The sequence below is a fragment of the Sceloporus occidentalis genome, unplaced genomic scaffold (genome assembly GCF_023333645.1).
Source record: "Sceloporus occidentalis isolate IW3139 unplaced genomic scaffold, rSceOcc1.0.p SCAF_1, whole genome shotgun sequence".
NCBI lineage: Eukaryota > Metazoa > Chordata > Lepidosauria > Squamata > Phrynosomatidae > Sceloporus > Sceloporus occidentalis.
The window spans coordinates 203029853-203048292 of record NW_028316981.1 but is presented as its reverse complement, the minus strand read 5'-3'; the positions used below and the strand labels follow the sequence as shown (position 1 = coordinate 203048292).

The 18440-nt window shown below is 40.0% G+C and overlaps 1 protein-coding gene across 2 annotated transcripts in view; it reads right to left on the bottom strand.

The window, feature by feature from the left end:
* LOC149323248 (phospholipid-transporting ATPase ABCA1-like) overlaps nucleotides 1-18440 on the bottom strand; it is a 127256-nt gene that overhangs the window by 31208 nt on the left and 77608 nt on the right. For both annotated transcript variants that reach the window (XM_089488640.1, XM_089488641.1), the window contains 11 exons: nucleotides 12431-12619; nucleotides 11560-11765; nucleotides 11293-11469; nucleotides 10411-10633; nucleotides 8958-9179; nucleotides 8218-8422; nucleotides 6738-6848; nucleotides 5789-5960; nucleotides 5562-5693; nucleotides 2399-2538; nucleotides 1425-1562 (listed from right to left, as the gene is read on the bottom strand). In XM_089488640.1, the coding sequence (XP_089344766.1) occupies nucleotides 1425-1562; nucleotides 2399-2538; nucleotides 5562-5693; nucleotides 5789-5960; nucleotides 6738-6848; nucleotides 8218-8422; nucleotides 8958-9179; nucleotides 10411-10633; nucleotides 11293-11469; nucleotides 11560-11765; nucleotides 12431-12619 (1915 nt within the window). The remainder of the gene's footprint in view (nucleotides 1-1424; nucleotides 1563-2398; nucleotides 2539-5561; nucleotides 5694-5788; nucleotides 5961-6737; nucleotides 6849-8217; nucleotides 8423-8957; nucleotides 9180-10410; nucleotides 10634-11292; nucleotides 11470-11559; nucleotides 11766-12430; nucleotides 12620-18440) is intronic.

Below are 18440 nucleotides of genomic sequence, written 5' to 3'. Positions count from 1 at the left end.
CCAGTTTAGCTGTGCTCCTACTAGTTTTAATGAAGGGGCTTGAGGCTTGAAGACATTTGGTTCTTTGGCCAGCTCTAGCTTTGCTGTCAATAAATGTGAGGTCAGACTGTGATGTTTCTTCCCTTAACAAAATAAGTTCTATTCTGATTATATTTTGTATTACATTTTAATCCCCTCGTCCAGATCTCAGTTTAGCCAGAAGGAAACTGTGTACCATCTGGCAAGGATTTTTATAGGACAGCTCTTTTATGTTGGAACACAATAAAAAAACCCTACACTGGACAGCTCTCCTAGATTCTTTGCCAACTTTTCTAATTCCATTTGTGGATCTATTTTCTAATCACATACACATTAGCTACAACTGTGGAACCTAGGATCTGATCAATGTCTGATAGCAAGGTCTTTGGATCTTGCTAAATACAAACATGTCCTGATATATTCAGATCTTTCAGTCTTGATATGCTAAACAGTTGATGAACTATCAGAGAAGGCCAAAGCTGCAAGTCTTGAAAACATCTTCTTTACTGGAGCAGGGGTGCTCTAAAATACTGAAAATGTAATGAAAACCCTGACTCCCAGGAAAATCCTGCAAAATTATTTCATTTTCAGGCTTTGATGGGAAAGGGAGTGTAGTTTAAAACTGGTCAGTAATAACAGAGTGGAATCTTCTGGGGCACACTGGGAATGGTCAAGAGTTTTCATTTTAAAACTGGTTGGGAAACGATGTGACTATTCTTGCTGCCATGCTTTATTAGACCCCTCCAATTGTGTTTGGGCTACAATTCCCAAAATCTCACACTGCTGTGTTTCACTACCTCAACTGAGCACTGCATGAGGATAGTCTCAGGTTCAACCCCTGGCATCTCTAGTTAAAAGGAACTCAGGGATAGGAAAACCCTTAGCCTGAGGATCTTGGAGGACCAGCTGGAATAGAAAGCACAGGCCCAATGATCTGTCTTGGAATGGGGCATCTTTGTATGTGCTTCTCTCCTCTTGTGAAGAAAGCATATGACCAACATAGCTTGGACAACTCAGATATAGTTCAGTTATAACAGAAAACAGTAACAGGTTATGGTAGGAAAACAACTGTCACTGTCTTCTAATAATTTCCAACTATGAATCTCATTCATGCACACAGAAAAGGCAAGCAAAAATATACCAATAGAAAACCTTTGGAAAACTAATGTTTTGCAAGTTCTGCAAGAAACTGGCTTATATCAAATCAGACCACTGGTATTTCTAGCTCAATGTTTGTACAGACTTGCAGCAGTTCTCCAGGATTTCAAACACAAGTCTTTCCTAGCCCTATCTGGAAATTTCAATGGATCTCTGTGCCCTGTCCACTGAACCATTACCCCTCTCTCTGTATAACAATCATATATTATAACTCCTACTTTTCACTTACAAGAGGAAAGGGTAAATACCTTGGCGATATTTTAAAAGAAGTTCCCAGATCCCTCTGCGAGAATATGGATCAACACCAGCAGTTGGCTCATCCAAAATGACAACTTTAGAGCCACCCACAAAGGCCAGAGCTACGGAAAGCTTTCTCTGCATACCACCTGTGAAGCAAAATCATAGAAAACTGTTCTAATGTAATAGATGGTTTAACAGAGCATAATGTGAAGGAGTCTTCAGCACATTTGGGTGAATGAATTCAGAGACACGAGGGACCGACTCTTCAGATGTTGTTGGACTGCAAGTCCTATCATCCCCACCACAACATTTGCTATGTTGCCTATACCTTTAGGAAGTTGCAGTCCAATAACAGTTGGGGGGCACATTCTCCAGCCCTGATCTTCTGTCCGAACTACTCTATAATTCAAACTAACATCTGATGGTACTATGAATATACTTTCAGTAAGGAACTGATTAATGTGTACATAGAGACTGGTCTATTGTCTATATCAGTGATTCCAAAAGTTTGGTCTTCCAGATGTTTTCACTTCAGCTCCCAGAATATCTGACTGTTAGCTAAGTTGGTTAGGGCTTCTGGGAGCTGAAGTACAAACCAGCTGGAGGACCAAAGTGTTTTAGCACTGGGGAAAAAATGAAAAATGAAAAGAAGACAGATGTGAATAATTAGATAGATAGATGTAAAAATGGTGTTCAGTGCCAAGTCAAAACAATGCCTCTCAAAAATACAGAAAAGTAGTCCTCAGGGCACCAATGTGCATAGAACGTGATGGGATGTAAGCACAGAGAATACAAAACATGTCCCAATAGTAGGGAAAATCAGTTGCAATTCTACTTGTTTTTAATGGTAGAAGAGCATGATTTATTGGAACTAGAAGTGGCCTGTCTAGAAGAAAATCTGTCTAACCCAAAAGTGCTGTTCTTATTCTCTCATGGTTACGCAGGTAAGATAATAGCATATGGATGCACAAATGACACTTACCAGAAAGTTTACTTGTTTTCGATTTGAGTTTATGAGGCAAGCCAACATCAGTGGCCATCTGTGCCATTTCCTTTTTCACTAAGTTTTCCGACAGCCCCTTGAGGCGTGCATAAAACCAAATGTGCTCTTCTACCGTCAACCTGGGCATATGGGAGAGAATGATAGTCACATTTCGGGTCATGGAAAAAACACACACATTTTTGCCTTTTTTTCATTATTTTTAAACTGAAAATGTGATTTAAAAGAGTACAGTTTCTGAGGATGAGTCCCAAATTAGGAAGCCACTTCATATTAATTCAGACAATTTGTCCAGTTAGCACAGCACTGCCTACTCTGACTCAAAGTGGTTGTTCAAGGTCTCAAGTAGAAGTCTGTGCTGTCACCAGCCACTTGACTTTTAAGTGAAGATGCTGCAGGGTTGAACCCAGAAACTTCTGCATGCTAAACAGCAGACTATATTTTTAATGAAAAATATTGCCTCAGAAGGCTTGACATTTCTTTGTGCTTGTGTGTATATGGCGGAATAATATCACGGCAGATTGATTAACCTGTTCCCTTCCAAGCAGTTTTCCAAGTCTGATATCAGCTCCCAAAGCTGCAAAGCAGCCAGGGAAAAGAGCAGTTTTGAACAAGAAGAAGGAGAAGAAGTAGACTCTATCCTACAGATTCCTGAGATTTGTTGTTTGGTGAGGCATTCAGCCTAGTCTGTCAGAGAGCACCAGTCTCACCAAACTACAAATCCCAGAATTCTGTAGGATAAAGTCATGGCAGTTAAAGTGGTGTCAACTTGCTTTAATTCTGCAGTGCAGATACACTACTAGCCTTGTTATCCTCCAGACATACTAAAGTAAAATTCTCATCATTATCACCACGTTGGAGCAGACTCTATAAAATTGTGCCTTTTTCTTTTTAAAGAAATATCCATTCTTGCACATAGGATTTGAGGCATTTTTTTGGACAGAGGATTTTTGGACAGAGGATGTATGATAAATAAACTATGATGAATAATTACTAGCCTTTTAACGCGAGCTTTTCAGTCCTATGTTTGTGGACAAAGGTTTAAAATGTACTGGAAACCTATGCCCCAACAGCTTAGAGACAAACAAAAAACAGAACAAAATAAAATAAAATTCAAATAAACAGAAATTAATCTCATGGGGGTTTCCCCTCCCTAAAAACAAAACTATTTCCAAGCAAACTATGTGAGTTTGGAACTTAAGTCACAACTTTTGAACATCTGGAGCAGGCAGAATTCTTGGTCATCTGAGGTGACTTGTTTTGAGAGAATCGATTTTGGCTGTACAACAAATGCAAAAGAACAAAAGGTCTCTATTTTTAAAATTATGGAAAAGATGGATTTCTTTCTGTCCTGTACACCATGCGTCTTCATGGTGAACATGTGGAAGAGAAATGACACACGTGATGCATGCAATCAGAAGCTTTGACTAAGGGTGTATCCACATTGCAGAAATAAATGACACCACTTTAACTGCTAGTGTATCCTACATTATCCTGGGATTTGTAGTTTGGTGAGGCCCTAGAGTACTCTGTCAGACCAGGCTAAACGACAAACCCCAGAATTGAACAGAGTGGAATCATGACAGTTAAAAGTGGCATCAAACTGCTTTATTTCTGCAGTGTGGAAGAGCTCAAATGTATTTAGCATGGTTTTTCACCCTCCAAAACTTTACAACCGTCACCACTGAGGGCCTATTCAAGTGAAATAGTACCCTGTGGATAGTGTGGCAGATATTAATGAATAACACCTCCTGAAGTAGACAGCCAGAGGGGAGCACTGATTGCTGAAGAAATAATGAAGTGGGAAGTGGGGAATTGCTACCTAGTTTGAATGCATACAGCAAAGTCTGCTTAGTAAAGAGTAAAAGGGTGACTGGCTGCCCTCCTTACTATGAAATAAAGAGTGGATCAAAGCCTGGCAACAGTCTCAACAGTGTAAAGATGGTTTCTTTTGTCAGTATGCTCACAAAGTAGGCCCATCAGGGGACATCAGCTGAGAAGAGACAATCATTACAAGCCAATTCATGTCAGTAAAGGGAGTTATTAATCATACAATTACTTATTACTGATAGTAGCTTCAAGGACTATGAAAAGGTAAGGGGCACTCAGCCTTTGAACTCCTTAAGGACAAGAATTTTAATAGTGGCAACATCTTACCTAAGGGTTCAGTTTGAGAATAGTGACATAGCTTTCCTTGCCAGAAATTTGTGACAGAGTTTGCATTAACAGAGCCAAGTGGTACACTTATACGCAAATATATTTTGCTATTTCTACACTGAAATGTATTCTACTTATTTTTACATTGAAATACAGTCCTGATATACTAGCACTGAAATTTATTCTTGTTGGCTATGCCAATAACTTTCTTACATCTTGCATTCTATTTTATATTACAAAGTTTTTACAAGTAAAAAAAAATCTTTTAAGTCGAGTTGAAAAGTTGTCTCTGATACTGAATGCTCAAGTTCCATTATAAGTAATGACATAGTAAAATGCTGTCCCTTATTTAAAAATAGTAAACTCAAGCTTTGGATTAAAAATATGTTAAAGTCATGGATGCAGAATCCACAGATATGGCGGGCCAACTGTACTTCCAAAATTATGTTATTGCAAAACTCTGGCAGGGTATAGCATTTTTCCAAGAATGACACTTGGTCTTGGGGAGGACCAGGAATGTTTACTTAACCTCCTAGTCTGAGGCTGACAAAGTACAGATACCATGCTCTCAGGAGAGTCCCACACTAAGGCATAATTTTCCACAGCAGCTCAGAAGACTTCAAGCTCACACTTTCCCATCTTCACTACTGTCCTTGCCTTTTAGCTGGAACAGGGGCAGAACCCCCCCCCCCCAACTGTTATTGCTGATCATAGTGACAAAGTATCATGTAAAATGGCCTCAACACCAACAGGGAAGCCATTTTTGCTTCATTAGGAAGCCATCTTCTCTGATGCACTAGAAGCAGTTGTCAATGCCATTTTGAAATAACTCCATTATTTGCACCTACAATGGAAAGAGGCCCTTAAAGGGTCTTCTCAATATACATGACCAGGCATACCCACAAAGGTATGCACCATCATATGTCTGGAGATTTATGAAAAAGATGAAAAGAAATGAAAGAACAAAATTATTCATGTTTTTACTCACTCATCAAACAAAACATTGTGCTGGGGGCAAACACCCAGATTCTGCCGGATAGTGTTCAGTTCGGTACGGATGTCTTTGCCCAGGATGAAGGCTGTGCCCGAAGTTGGGGGAAATAATCCTGTCAAGATGGACCTAAACACAACAAGAAGGAACACTGAATCCAACAAGACAGAGTGGAACATGGTTCTGGAAGAGGTCTATCCCACATTCACAACACTGCCACTTACATTGTAGTAGTTTTTCCAGCTCCATTGTGTCCCAAGAAGGAGGTAATCTGCCCTTCATAGAAATTCAGTGTCAGGCCATCTACAGCCAGCTTCTTGCAGTCTCGGTAGACTTTCACCAACTTCTGAATGGACACCCCAAGGTGAAGGTGACTTGGCTCTTCTTCCATACAGACTGCAGAAAAAGGGAAGTCAAGTAACTCTGCTTAATGAGACACAGGATATTTTCAAAATGTTCAGGCTACTTCAGTGATGGGCTGGGCAACCATCCGAGTAGGGATCAGAGGGTGATATGTGGACAATGCAGCAATTTCCTGACTACGAGAGGGGAAGGTGGTTCTTGGAAGTCTAACTGAGCTCTGCAGGAAGCCCTCTATTAAAGAAGGGGCCTCCAGGATGAATGGTCTGTACTTGGTTTGGTCAGGTTAGGTCAAGCTTCCTGTAGCCTGTGGGTAGGCTCAGGCTAAGTTTATCCTGGCAGAACATAAGGATTCAAACAATTCCTTGCTTGGTTGGACTAAGTTCAATGTATCCCATATTTTCTCCTCAGCTGGGCAGCTATATTCACTGGAGTTCCAAACCAAGGCATCAAATGGATGGTCCTTCTCTGCTGTCTTTTTTCAGTATTTAATGTTCAGTGTTACACTACTTCTCTAGTTAGAACACCTATAGTGGGTTTAGAAACAGAGGAAAAGTCCCTGACTGGAGAGGACCTGTCATCTATCCTGGTTAAAAGCCATGGCTAGATTTGTTCTCTATGAATTTGTTCTACTTTTTAAAGACAACATAGCTAGTTAGTGATCATCACTTCATCTTGCCACCACAAACTCCATAATTATATGAAGCAGAAGGATTTCTCCTTTTCCTGGAAAGGATTCTGACTTCTAATACAACACGAAACAGAACTCATTGCTTCCCAATGAACAGCTAAGTTTGCAAATCGAGCACTTACTTTCAGAAGATCCTGCAGAGAGAGAAGGGAGTTGGTGTTCTTCAGATTCTTCACCACACCAGTAGGACTTCATAAAGGGGAAATACCAGGGTCTTGGAATGCCAAACTGCCCTAAACAGGAGACAAAATAGGTTGGTTTGAGATTTGGTAAGAGTCATTTACAGTATTTCTGAAATGCAAAAAGCAGTTCTCAAAATGTAAGATTTAGGGTATTCTGCAGATACTGCAGTGTATCCACAGTATCCTGACTGAGTTCTGAGTCTGTCTGGAGTCAAAAGTTCCTCCCTGATAGTCTAGTGACTATCTGGAAACCACTAGGTATGATCTGAGTCTAAAAACTGAAAGAGGATTTATTAGCAGTGACATGTACTGAGAAGAAATACAAAGTTCTTTCAATTCGCACTTAGAATCTCATTTCTTTTAACCAGCACTCAAAAACATTTTGGCATCCTTTGAGAATTTCCATTTGTAAATCTGCTGCTCAATTTGCCTCCATTTGACCTGCTTTTATACAGGCTTAGATCGGATGGTTTACCATAATTAGATTGAAGGAATAAGGTTCTTGCCTTTCCTTTTTGGAAAATGAAGTGACACAAAGCAACTTAGCAAAACTCGGAGTGCTTGAAATCAAATTATCGAGAAATATACCATGCAGGAAGTGTTCAAAGCAGCATCAGAATGGTAGAGCTCAAGAAATTATTCCAAGAAAACTGAAAGGGCTGAAGGAGGATAAATTTAAATGGGGAAGAGGGATCCTTTTTTTTTAAGAAAACAAATCTAAAAAATATGCTTGGAAAATCAGATAACCCCACTTATAGCACAAACCCCATGCATGATTACCCAGAGGTAAATTCCCTAAATTTCAATAGGATTTACTTCTAAGGTACTGTGTACTCAAATTTTAGAAAATCCTGTTTCTCCTAAGCATTGGCCAGATGAGGAATCAGTTTATCAACCACCATGTCACTCTCCCCATTGGCTATGTGGCCAATGTTAGGGTTTATATAGGCGCTTCAATCTGCTGGATATAATTTAGTTGTGAAGATTAACTAGTCATAGGTCAGAGCTAGAAATGAGGATTGGGGAAGAAGGAATTGCTGCTACAGCCAAGGATACTCTACCCTGGATCTTCTACTATGAGGGCACAGCCTCCCACAATCACCTGTTAAGGGGAAAGTATTGTAAAAGTGATATCACAGAATGTGTTCCCAGGCCTTCTGTCTTCAACAAACAGAAGAACCTGATATTGTTGTCACTGTGAGAATTCTGTGCCTGTGATGCCCCAGGGCTGGACAGCCTAGTGGGAGCAGAAGCATCCCCAGCTGGCAGTGACTCAGTGGACCAAATGGCAAATAGGAATGTTGCAGCTCCCACCAGTTATTCATCCTTGAAATATCACAGAGGTCTCACCAAGAGAAGGATGCAGTGCAACTGGAAAAAGCCAGGCAAGACAAAGAGAGATTAAAGCATGATTTCTCACCTGGAAAGACAGCTTCGATATACCAAGTCATAATCCCATACAGTAAACTATCAAACAGCATCATAGATACAGAAGTGGTCAGGTTGAAGCTGTCATCTTCCTTGGGGCTTTCAAACACATTGTCCCATTGCACCCCAATCCCTTGCTCTTCAAGAAGGGAAACATACTCGCAACCATACCCAAAGGCCACAGGAGAAAGCAGGCTCTATGGAAGAAAGGAGCCAATTAACATCTTTGGTGCATTCATTGATTAAGTTTCTAACTTTGAGGTAAGCAACTAGGTTTGTGCACCCACAGTTACAAACACAAATTAACAAGGGTTGACTTCTGTGCATGTACCACTTGCCATGCCACTCCATGAAATTTTAAGTCTTCAATAGAACAAATGATGTGGATCCTTACTACCTGATCAATACCCATTCAGTTCTGGGACTAGCAAGCAGGTGGTAAGGAGCCATCCAGTTGGCCCCATTCATGCCATTTTGAAAACAAAATGGGACAAAGGGAAGTGCTTCCTATGGCACTGCTGTGATATTTCCATCCATAGGTTAGCAAATCAAAATTCTGTATATGTGAAACTCTTTTAACACTGGGCATCAGAAGCTGATGAACAGTTGATAAATAGCTTAGTTATGGCATGTCTAAATAAATGATGTAAGGAACCACATTAGTTGATGAGGTTTGGGCTCTTTTGCTCATCTTCCAATAAATATTCCCTTGCCAATTCCCCATTTACTTACGGCAAATATTTTAAGAGAGAAGCTGATGTAGTCCTGCCAGGCAACACATAATACAAAAGGCAAGTAGAATGTAAAGTAGATGATGCCCCCACAAGCTGCTGCCAAATTGGCCCTTGAAAAGAAGGTGCTGATGAGGAAGCACTGCATGATGGTCACTATACCAAAGATAGACAGGAAGACAAACACCACGCTGGGGTCACTGTAGGGCAGCAAGTTTCCTTTCTGGATAAAGAGAAGATCAGTCATACTTTTAGGAAGCATTTGAGGCTATGAGCCAGTTCATAAGTCATCACTGTCATTGTCATAATTTACGCCTTCATAAGCACTCCTAAAATTCTTCAAAGTAAACATGTGCTGTTGGAAGGCACAGGTACCATATAGAAATATTCACTTATGGGGGCAGGTAGGCCTGACTATATCTCCCTATCCACTGTATTTTCAACATAAAGGCCAGTGTTTGCAACTGTCACCTCATCCTTAGAACATGCTGACAGTAAAGTAACAGTGTCCTGGAATTCTCTGTGTTTTCTCCGAAAGCAAGCTCAATCACCTCTAGGCTCTGCAATCATTCTTGCATTCCTTTCACCCCCAAAGAACAAATATGCAAAGCCAGCACTCTAGTTTCTATGCTACACTGACTTTCCTATAGTCGAATAGTGTATTACACTGAGTAATCTGGTCAAGGCTATAATAACTGGGTTGTCTGCACAAGATGATACCAATTTCCCTTTGGATAGGGATGATTTCCTTGAGAAGTTATGGCATAGGTCTCAATTTCTTAAAATGTACTACATGGTCAACTACTGAGCTAGTATTATGTCATTGCAGGTAAGGTGATTCCTCCTCCTTACCCCCGGCTATGATGAAAATGGATGACAAATCCAATGAAGCTTTTCTATATATCTAACGATACTGACACTGAATTCAATTCAAATTGGCCCTGAACCTAACTTCTAAGTCATCACAGTACCTAAACAAGGCTAACTACTCCCACCATGAATCAGTGACAAATTTGTTTGCTCCACATGTTAATGTAGACTAACCCAATTTGTTCTCCCAAAACCAGCACTTTGACTGAGGAACTTGCCTCCCCTATGCAGGAAAAGTGAGGGGATTGTTGAAGCCAACTGTGGAGCCTACCATCTCCTGCCTCATCTTCCTTTTCAGGGGTCTAAAGCTTTGGGGAATTGGGGCAGAACTACTGGGGACCCCCACAGGCCAGAGTAGGGACCCTAGCAAATGACAGGTTCTTCTCAAAGACTGTAACGTGTGAGTGAGGAAAACCATGCCCTTGTTCAAATCTCAACTGTGCCACACATTTATTGGCCAACTTGAAGGATGCCACCACTGCTCAGCCTCCAACTCCCATTTGCATTATGAAGAATAAAAAATACTGGTCTACCTACAGGCCTGCTGTAAGGATTACAGAAATAAAGACCACATAGATGCTCACCTTGAGGATCACTGTCAAGAGCCCTGCACTCATAAGGAGGGGGATGAAGCTGCTAATGAACCAGCTCAGCCAGAGAATGCCATTGTCCAGGCCCATGATTCTCATTGTCTCTTTCAGCCGGGCTTCCTTCTCATAAACAATCCCTTTGATAATTACTGCCACAGAATAGATCCAAGCCAGTGTCATGAAAAGAGGCATGGACCGACTTGTGACACGTAGATATCTGAAGTGCAAAGCAATAGGGAGTGAGGCAGTGACTTGAAGTTATACTCTTGGATAAACAGTAGGCTCAACACAGACAAAAAGAAATACTTCCTCATACAATGCATAATTCATTAACCCAAGATGTGGCAATGGATGGCATCTTCGAAAGGATTAAGAATATCATCTGTGGTTTTGCTTACCAATGGCTATCATTATAGCTGGATGATAAGCCACTGTTTGGAGATATTAAGCCTCTCTATAGTAGGATAAACAAGGGAAGATCTCCACTAGACATCTCATATGCCACTGATGGAAACAATCTTGACTGTCTTCTCTTTCCTATTCAGATCCATATTGTACTCAAGAGGTATGAGCTGCTCTAGGAAGATTATCTGCCACCATTTTGAACACCCTTGTTCTATCTGAAATGGGTTATGAAAGCTTTCTAAAGTAACTTTCTTCTCCCAGACAGTACCATCTTTGGGAAAATGATACCACTTATGAAACAACTTCTCTACGAAGACTTCTAAACCTCTTCATAGAGACTCTTTCTTGCCATTGCCTCTGCAGACTGGATTAAATTAATTCCCAAGTATCCACCCCTAAAATTCATATTCATTTTTGCCTTGAGAAAGAACGAACTATGCCAACACGCTGCTTGTTTGTACTGTCACTTACATGTCATCCACATAACAAGGATAGGGCATCTGCTGAACATAGACACCTGTTTTCTTCTCAGAGCCTGTCAGAGTGCGGATAATTGCCTGCTCTACCACATCCTGCAAGTAAGCAAAGCCTCCCCAGATGTAACGCATGTCATCAAAAGGATCAGCTCGAGGACCTGGGTCCCAGTACCTATACAAAAGTGGAACAAAAATTTGCTGTTTATTAAAAACCCTCACATTGTAATCTACTTTTTAAAAAGCTTCTTTGAGGAGTGCTTACCCATCCTTAATTTTGTTTGTCCTTTCCACACTGTCTATGTCCATCCGTATCTTGTACTTGACATGCTGGGGCAACTTCACACTGCTAGGGGCAATTTCAGGAAAGACAATGCCTGCCCAAAACCTTCTCTGGTCTAGCAGTTCCATGGACTTATTGATCAGGTGCACCTCACTGGGTACAGCTTCCAGCTTGTCTAAGTTCACACACTACAATGGCAAGAAATAACTGAATCAGAAGATGGGCTGAATTTTTTTCTGAAATAAAAATCTGAAATTTGAAATTGAACTTATGCTAAACCATTACTGTGTGCTTTCAATTATAATGGGCTAAAGCCAATTCATAGCCTCAACTAGAGTCCCAACTACAAATCCAAGAATCTTGTGTCAATGATTTGACTCAGGCTATATCTGCATGGCAGAAATAATCTAGTTTGACACCACTTTTAACTGCCATGGGTCAATGCTATGGAAATCTGGGAACTGTAGTTTGTTGAGGCACCAGAGCTTTCTGACAGAGAAAGCTAAATGTCTCTACAAATCCAAGAATTCCATAGCACTGAGTCATGGCAGTTAAAGCAGTGTCAGCCTGGATTATTTCTGCAATCTGGATGCAGCCTCAATCATTTCACTTGAGTAAAAATCCCAGAATCCTGAGTCAATGGGGCTTATGTTAGTGCTGACTTACCAAAATTCTATTGATTCAGTGGGTCTACTCTAGCTGGGATTAACTAGATAGTGAATTTCTGAATCAATTTAGGGTTGGGGGAGAAAAATGGTCTTGATGAATAAATCAAATCAAAAACATGCTTTAAACCACCTTTAAAGATAATAGGAACAACACAGTATCCAACAACAATGAAAAAAAAACTCACTTCCATGAAGCGAGATATAGTCATAATAGCATAGTCAGTTTCATTGAAAGCATCCCGCCAGGTGTAGGTAGAGCCATTCACAGGCTTAACATCCTCTGGATTCTTTGCCAAAAACAAGGCAACATCTTCAACAGTCCAGCTTGAGCCTATCAGGTGGTGGCTCCAATAGAGCTTATTCTGCAGTAATGTCTAAAATGAATCAACATGATGAAGAAGATTAGTTAAATTTGCACTGACAAAAGGAGGAAAGAGTTATGAGCAACAATTTACAGAATTACTACTAAGTCTTTCTACTTCAGGCTCAAACCTGTTACTTGACGGGTGTACAGGACAAATAAGTAGGAAAACTAAACATCTGCAAGTCATTGTTAGGTAACTGTTTAAATAAAACAAAATCCACAAAGGAACGATGCCTTCGCCGACCAACCAAAATGCACAAAACACATAATGCAAACTCCTTGTTATACTTGTTATGATTTCATTATGTAAGATTGAAATCTTTTTGTAATATTATTATTATCATTATGAAATGAATAAAAACTATATTAAAAACCACATCATGCAAAGATCCTCTGGCTTCTTCATCAGACAAAATATATTTCAAAAGCATACAGGAGAAGAAAAGTGACGGTTTTAGAGTCACAGGCCTGTGTCACTTTCTCTATGGCCAATGCAGATGCCCTGAATATGTTTTCATTTAAGAAAAAACAAGCTTATAAAAAATAAAAGGATGGCATTTCCATCAAGATCATTTTACAACTTGCAACAGATGCTGTAATAGGTAAACTTTTTTATTTTTTAAAGGGGGACAAAGGTGTTGTTTCTAACCTCTTCCCAATTATTCCATGAGTATTCAGATTAAGTGGATCAAGTCATATGTTATTAAATTTTCCCTTCTGGATACATCCAAGCTGCATATAGTCTCACTCTTTCAATGTCTAGTTGTGAGAATCTGGGATAACTTCAGACTTAGCCAGAAACAACATTACTGCAATGAAATTTTACTTCCAGCTCAGTTGAGAAATACTGAGAAACTGGGAAAAATTCATCTTAATCAGCAGGAAAATAAACTGTAATTTCTGTATATGTCCCTCTCCTCTCAGCACTCAGTTTTGGGCCTTTGGTTATCTGAACTCTGGTTAACTCAATCCAGATCTACTTTTAGCAACACCTCATTCACCCCTCCCCAAACCTCCTCAAATTTACTAGTCTACTTAAGTATATCACCATGCCAATTATTCTTTCTACTTTATGCTCATTTCAGCACAGGTCAAGTTACACATTCAGAAATAAAATCTCGTACAGTGTTCCTGCAACTGTATCAATTTAGAATACTTATATATCTTATATTTATCTATATAAATATAATATTTCCTTATATTAACATTATTTTAAAAGGCTAGATTTATTTCTATGAAACCTGACCATTTTTTTAAATGAAAGCTGAACATTTAAGGGGGGAGCCTGACCCTGAAATATATGGCCGGAGCAGATGGGCAGGAAAAAGCATATCAATCCTGTTTTTTCCCCAAAGTGGATCAAACCCCTGCCGCCCACACGGTCCATTTCCAAGGCAGGCCAAATATGCACAGCCCAACTGCATGGTAGGGTATCAAACTGCACCACTGGCTTTTTTTTTTGGGGGGGGGGGGTTTGCCTCCTCAGCATACATGCTCATTGTCACACAAACACACCGCTGGCAACCCCCAAGTAACTCCCATGTCTGCTCAGATGCCATCCCGTTAGATGGCCGTCCGTCTGATTGGTGCATGTGTAATGTACCGTCCATCTGCTGGTGTGTGAGTGATACATTGGCAAAGCACAATCATGGAGGTCCACCCTACATGCCCCTTCACCCCATGCCTCCCTCTTTGGCTGTTCGCGCTGTGTATGTTGTAATTACATCCATTGGAATTGTTGTACTTTCATTTCTTTGCTTTGCCACAGCCTCACACTCATATTGGGGTGTCTATATGTAGGTGCGAAGATGCATATCTTCCAGAATAAGCCAAACTATCCCAGCAGCACAGCTTCAGTCCAGTTTCTACCTGCTTTAGAGGTGTGCATCATCTAAATGCCCCAACTTAAAGCAGTTGGAAACCGCTTTATTTTGCCCACCTCTTCCACCCTACTCTTGAGGACCCCAGCCTCCACTAGCACTAACTATGGCCCTGATCACAAAAAGAGACTGTCCTCTGACAAAGCATGTATCTATACTATACTGTTATACTGCTTTGATACACTTTTAACTGACACAACTACATCCTCTGGAATCCTGGTTTGCAGTTTGGTAGCACGGGAATCAGAATTCTCTGCCATATAGTGCCTCAGCAATGACAAATCCCAGGATTCTGAAGGAAGGAGCCATGACAAGTGGATGAAACTGGTGTCTTTGTACATTTTTGATATACCTAATATTAGAAAATAGGGCAGACACAGGCTACAGACAGTGTTTTTTTAAAATGTGTGTGCCTCCTCTGAACAAATCTTGTCAGGAAAAGCCTATGATTTAGGTAAGTCAGAAACAATTTTAAGATGCACAACAACAACAACAAAATGTTTATCTCACTCTTTTCAAAGAACCTCACTTGGCACTATTTTGATTTCTACCCGCCAGGTGGCAGCCTCCTACAGCATCTCTGGAAAACCCTGATATCCTATTATTGACAAAAACAAGCAAAACAAGGCACAACTGAAAACTGGAGAATTTCCAGGAAGGAAGAATCTGTTTCAGCTCCTTGTTGGTTGCTACTGACAGCACAGTCCAAAAGACTCTCTGCTAAAGGATGAGGCAAAGAAGAGACCTGGCACAACTGGGTAGCAACGTTGTAGTGTAGGGATCATACAATAACATGATCAGAGTGATCAGTTGTCATAACCACAAAGGAGGACCAGGCACCGCAAAATGTGGGACATTCAAGAAAAATGTAGGACATGACCAAATGAAAGCTAAAAAACAGTAATAGAAATATAAATCCACGCTTCTTAGTCACACTCAAACTGGAGAACATTTTGAAATTCCTGTTGTACAGAAAGTGGAAATGTAGAGCATATCGTAGAAAAGGATCTGGTCACCCTGAACATGATAGTGAAGATGGCTCCTCATGCATAGCACTATGGTGTACTCTTATTCATATCTACTTCACAGTAGTTCAATGGGATTACTCCCAGGGAATTATATAAAGGATTTTAGCCTAAATTTCATGCTAAACCTGTTACAAACTGGTTCTGCTGTGCTAGCAAAACAAATAAAAATCCAGGAAAATCTATTTTTTTCTCTCTTTAATCTACAATTTATATATAATTACCATGAGGATGCACTGCATAAGTATTCAGAGAGCACAGTCTGGCATCATGGTAACCAAACACAAGTCTCTAACTTTAGTAGGTCAAGAAGCTACATCTGCAGGGCCATCCCTACTATTAGGAAAGGAAAGGGAGTCCATCTCAGTTGACAGATGCCAATTATCTAGCTTGTAACTATAGTTTTAGCACCACAAGAGTGCCAAAATCTTGGGTTTAGTATGCTACTTTAAAGAACCTCTAAAAATGAGCTTGGCTCATTTCCTATAATAGTGTCATTCCCTATAATAGGAAATAAAATAGCTTCATGCTAACAGGACCACCTACAGACAAGAGGTATTTCTGTAACGCAGGAGAAATTTAAGGTATGCTGAAAAAATAGGTATTTTTTAAAGCTTAAAATGACCATTCTTGTGTCAGAATTTTGAGAGAATGAGGGCAGAGCAAAGTGTGAGGCCTTCACAAAAAAAAAATAGGGAATAATATGGCCCTCTAGATGTTGCTGGACTGCAACACACATCAGCCTTAACCAGTATGACCAATAATGAAAAATGTTATGAGCTGTAATTTAAGAATCTGAAGGGCTATATAATCCCGACTTTTCAGATGCTTACAAAGCAGCAGGAAAGCCTTCCTCCATCTGTGGAGTATATGAGCTGGATTGCACCCCAAAAAAACCTTTTGTTTTCCCAGGCCTTTAATATCATCTTAAATATTTACAAGAATGCATATTACTATTGAATTTTGGAATGCATTTTGCCTTTTTGTAATACTTTAGCTCTCCATGATCAACTGATTTTCTCAGTGCTGGTTTTGATATGTGTGTGTGTGTGTGTATGACGTTATATTTTTGGATGTTAAGTTTGAATTATTTTAAGTGGTTAAACAGTATATTACTCACAGGGCCTAGGTCACTCAATGATTAATATATATAATTAACAAAGAAATAAAAACAGTGCTAAAGCATTCTCACTTGGTGTGGATGTACAACCAGTTGTGACATGCACAGTCACCCCTAACACCCTCAGATACAGCCTAGGAAGGGAGGGTTTATTTTGCACCCACCCAGTTAAACTTTGGAGCAAACTATAACATCATACTGTGATACCTGTCTTCCTTATTATCAGGAATGGGGAAGGAAGGAAGTCATAAACAACCACTGCTCTCCAGTTGAGGAGGAAAAGATCATTCACTAGAAAAACCACTTTGCATCCTCTCTGAAATAGAACTTGACAGTCCATTTTATGTTCCTGTGATCTCCCTGAGAATACAGCAAATTAAAGCCTGTCTTTTGAGGATGCTACAAACTGAACAACTTTCTCTTTCTGTCACAACAAAATTTGTGTGACTACCAAATGCATCTACTGAGTGAACTGTCCAGAAAGTTGTTGTTGTTGCAGGTGCACAGTCAGCAATGTGATGCTCTTCTCACACGACTACTGAGTTTGGATGAACTGGCCTTTGCCTATGCAATCTCAGACTCCCTGAGAATACTGCAAGTTAAAGAAAACATCTGTCTTACCTGTCTGGATCTAGACAGATTCTTAGGCTTTCCAAAGTAGAACATGTGAGCAGTGAAAGTTTGATTAGTGTATTTTACAGAAGGAGGAAACTTTTTTTACTTTTTTCTTTCTAGTGAGTTATATGATTGATAAGGAATTTGAGCCCAGAATTCAGGGTGTAGCAAATTACCCTTTATAGGTTGAGTCTCCATTATCTGGAATTCCAAAATCAGAAATATTCCAAAACTAAACTTTTTCATGGGGGGGGGGGGGGGGGGGCTGAGATAGTGACACCTTTATTTTCTAATAGTTCAGTATCCACAAACTTTGTTTCATGCACAAAATTGTTTAAAATATTGTTTAAAATATAAACTTCAGGCTACATGTATAACATGTATATGAAACAGAAATTAAGTTTGTGTTTAGACTTGGGTCCCATCTCCCAGATATCTCTTTATGTACATATATGCAAATTCAGGTATTCCAAAATCTGAAAAAAAAAAGTCTGAAATCCCAAACACTTCTGGTCCCAAGCAGTTTGGATAAGGGAGACTCAACCTGTACAAAAACCCTGGCTCCCTAAATGCTAAACAGATTAAATGTCACAGCTGATACTGGGCTGGATGCTTCGCAGCCTGTACTGCAGTACTAAAGATTAAGATCATTTAATACCATTATCTCAAATATCTAATTAAATCTAACAGTCATCTCCACAAAAGTTGGGTAGTGATGAGTGGGGTGGGGTCTGTATTTCTTTGCTGCACTGCAGCTATTGAGGTAATATTTAATTCACATTCTTCCCTAGTTCAGAGCCCCATGTAATGTGATTAGAGTAGTGCTCAGCTTAACAGAATGTGAAGCCTGCCTAAACTTGAATACCCCCCCCCTCATTTCACATTCATCTGGGCCATGTCCTTGGCAGGTGTACAGTCACAATAGCCTGTGGAGAGTGTATGTTGTTGGGAGGGAGGGAGGGAGGGAAGTTGATTTATGCATGACCCTAGATCGACTGAAGGGCAGTTAACAACAAAACAACAAAAATCGTCTCTGAGTTGTGCCCAACAAATCCATCTGCTTGACACTTTATGAAATGATGAAGAGAAATCACAAAGAAAGAACTGTTGTTTAAAGAGATAAAAAGGACCTTCCATCTCTGGACATTTTCCCGTGGCACAGGAAAGAAATCCCCAACACAAGCAGACTTG